At 41.0% G+C, this 3475-nt stretch overlaps 1 protein-coding gene across 1 annotated transcript in view; it reads right to left on the bottom strand.

Annotated features, from left to right (window-relative positions):
• Positions 1–2021, bottom strand: part of LOC126496070 (3-hydroxy-3-methylglutaryl-coenzyme A reductase-like) — a 10574-nt gene extending 8553 nt beyond the window's left edge. Inside the window, exons 1-3 of the mRNA XM_050133645.1 lie at positions 1927–2021; positions 553–760; positions 260–443 (exon numbers count right to left, since the gene is read on the bottom strand). Of these exons, the coding sequence (XP_049989602.1) occupies positions 260–443; positions 553–760; positions 1927–2021 (487 nt within the window). The remainder of the gene's footprint in view (positions 1–259; positions 444–552; positions 761–1926) is intronic.
• Between the last annotated feature and the right edge of the window lie 1454 nt (positions 2022–3475).

The following is a 3475-nucleotide window of genomic DNA, read 5'->3' as shown; positions in this document are numbered from 1 at the left end:
AAAAAAAAAAAAAAAAAAAAAAAAGAAAGACCAAAAGGCCTGGAGGGGCATAGTGGCATTTACCTGGAATCCCTACACTCAGGAGGCTGAGGCAGGAGGATTTCAAGTTTAAAGCCAGCTAGTGAGATCTTGTCTCAAAACAACACACTAAAGCCCCAGAACTTCAAAGAAAAAAAGAGTAAATTCAGAGTAAAGAAAGGACACTGGAATACCACTGAAAGGGCCAAATATTATGTAAACATGATAGGAAACTAAAAACAAAAGGCCTCAAATACCCAAAGCATAAGAAACATTGAATGGATACTGGAAAAGAAAAATGCCATTACCATAATCATCTTGACCCTTTGGGTTACAGGGTTTGGTTTATTCTCCTCTTCTTCCAAAACTCGGGCAAAGTGGCTGAGCTGCCAAATTGGCCGACCTTCGCGGCTTTCCCGAGAAAGCTATAAAGTAAGCAGCACTGCATTAGGAGGTATACAGTCAATTTAGGTGAGGTAACAGAATAGGAGCAATACTCTTCTAAACTAATGTCACCAGGAAAACCATTCTTACCTCTAGGACCAGGGACACACAAGCTGGGAAGAACGTCATGAACACGAAGTAGTTGGCAAGCACAGACATGCAGCCAAAGCAGCACATGATTTCAAGCTGGCGCACCCCTGCTTGGAGAAAATGAAATACAGCTAGTGAAGTGTGGGTCTCTGACACGCCATTTATCTTACAGGCTCTTCCCACAGGTAGACAAATCGGGCAAGTCTTACTATATGAAGTCCTTTGTCATTTACTGGAAATTAGCAACTCAATGATGACGCTAAGGCTTCGGGCACAGCAGTTAGGAAACTCTTAATCCCTCAAAGACACAGACCAAGACTTCTCCCACGTCTCCAACATTACAATGCCACACATAATGCTAGTGCTCAATGCATCTTGCCAACAAATGTGATTCCAATTCTTTTATAAAATGGTGTCACTGAATGAGCCAAGAAGCTAGAGGATCAGCTACTCCACAGGAGTAACTTCACACTTTCAATCTAGACTCACTTATTATTACAAAAGCAATTCACCTTCGTACACAGGGCAATTTGTCAAAGGATGTATCAATAAGCAGTTATGCCTTCCTGACATGATATCTAAGTAAATATCCCTTGCATGACCTAACTTCAAATCCCCGTAACCCTTCAGTGACTACTGATATCCTAACAGTTTTATTTCATTGACCTGCCTGAAAATGATAAGGTGAAAAATGTTAAGAAATCAAGACTGAAAATTAACAAACATTTCACCACAAAATGTTTCAGAAGTCATTTGGTCGTGTCAAATAGAAAGTACCAGAACTATAGAGGCCAGAAAGTAAATTAAGATCACTAACTCCTACTCTTCCACTCAAATTAAAATAAAACTTTATACTGAATATAAATGAAGAAACAATTGCCTTTTATAATAAAAGCGAATAAGAAAAGCAAACAACTGATAATAATGCTTTTTGCAAATGAATCATCAACTAGACTTTGTTTCCTAAACTCATCACTCTCCCTTACTGTACCAAGAAACCTTTCTGCCTCTTTGGTACTACACAAGGAGACAGCAGCAGTCCGATGGTGTCTAAAAGTTGTGGCTGTTGTGTGTGTGCTAGGAATTAGATCTTCCCATATGCAAGTACACGCTACCACTGAGCTACACCTAGCCTGACCTTTTTCTTTCGTACTGGCTTTTCCGAAGTGTTACTGGCAGGACATGGCTATAGCTCAGTGGTAGAATGTCTCCCAAGCATGGGTAAGCTCTGGTTCAACCCCTTGTACTGTAAAAAGGGTGGTGGCAGTGGAGTTACTTCCTCATTTTAAGCCACATCCCTATTTCTACACAGATATAAACATTCTCAGTGGCTTGTGCAACTACACATCCAATTCTTGTGTTTACTTCACTAACCCCTTCAAGGCAGTATCAACCCTACTGCTTTCCACGTCACCTTCAAACAAGCAGCCTGTTTCACGGCCTGTACTTTTCTGGTCTATCTTGAACATCGCATACACTCTTCTGCTTCAAGAAAATCAGGTAACTGTGTTTTCACTCGATCAGCATTTGATTTTCGTGGTGATGACATGGTATCTCCATTAAAACTCAAAATTAAACTTTTCAGGAGGTCAGGTTTTTTTTTTTTTGTTTTTTTGTTTTTTTTTGGTTTTTTGAGACAGGGTTTCTCTGTAGCTTTGGTGCCTGTCCTGGAACTAGCTCTTATAGACCAGGCTGGCCTCGAAGTCCCAGAGATCCGCCTGCCTCTGCCTCCCAAGTGCTGGGATTAAAAAAGGTGTGCACCACCACCGCCCGGCTAGGAGGTCAGTTTTTAAAGTGTGATGATGGGGGCGCATTTACCATGGCATGCGTGGAGGTCAGAGGACAGTATCAGCTGTCTGTCCTGAGTCTGTTATTATAGACAGTCTCCTTGATGTTCACAGCTTACACCAGGCTAGCTGGACTCTGGACAGAAATTCTCTTTAGCTCTGCCCCCCACCTATCACAGGAGCACTGGGAAGGCAGATGTGCTATCACACCAGGTTTAAATGAGTTCCCGAGGTCCCAACTCAGGCTCTCAAGCTTGCACAGTGAGGACTTTACCCTCTGAGCCATCTTCCTAGTTTCCAAAAAGTGAATTTAAAGTATACAAAAATAATTGTGCTTCAGATTGAACCACTGAGCTACATTCCCAACAGTAGGCATATAATTTTATGAGTACATGGTTTTTCTTTCTTGAATAAAAAAATATTGTTAAGCAGCAGAATATCTATCATTACTATCAGAAACTTAAAGAAACATTACATATCTAATAAAATAATGAGTACAAGATAACCAAATCTTCCTCCAAAGGTATATACTTAGGGGCTGGAGTGGTAGAGAGCTCAATAGCCAAGACTGACTCTTGCTCTTGCAGAGGACTTGAGTTCGGTTCCCAGCACCCACGTCAGATAGCTCACAGCCACCTCTAACTCCAGCTCCAGGGGACATGGATGGACACACACGTACACACATGCATGCACATACATGGTTTTTATGAAAAAGCCATAGAATAGAGCTTAATGACCAGGAAACTTCATGATAGCAAGATACATTTATTCTGGCAAATTTCCATGCCAGGCCATAGTTTTTATTGTACGTAATGGAGTTCTGTTTGGGATCAGTATTAATTCTCTAGTGTTCAATTAAGGATGAGGAAGCATGTTGAGGCGGGTGCCAAAATGCTAAGCTGTACAGCTTAGTATCTAATTAAATCTTCCCAACCACCTGATTGGATGAACCTAATTCCTATCTGGACTTCTGCAACGTCCAATGTGACAATTAAAATAAAGGAACCAAGTTATTAATTTAGCCTAGGCAATAGCAAGGGATTTCCAAAGCAGCCATGGGATACAATCTTAGTTATAATTCAGCTGCAGAACGCCTAATACCACAAAGTGGAACACAGAAAGAGAAGACAGTGAAA

This window comes from Alexandromys fortis, unplaced genomic scaffold (genome assembly GCF_014885135.2).
Source record: "Alexandromys fortis isolate MF-2015 unplaced genomic scaffold, M_Fortis_MF-2015_v1.1 scaffold_1037, whole genome shotgun sequence".
NCBI lineage: Eukaryota > Metazoa > Chordata > Mammalia > Rodentia > Cricetidae > Alexandromys > Alexandromys fortis.
Note: the sequence above shows the minus strand (reverse complement) of the source record. Positions and strands in the feature narration are given on the sequence as shown.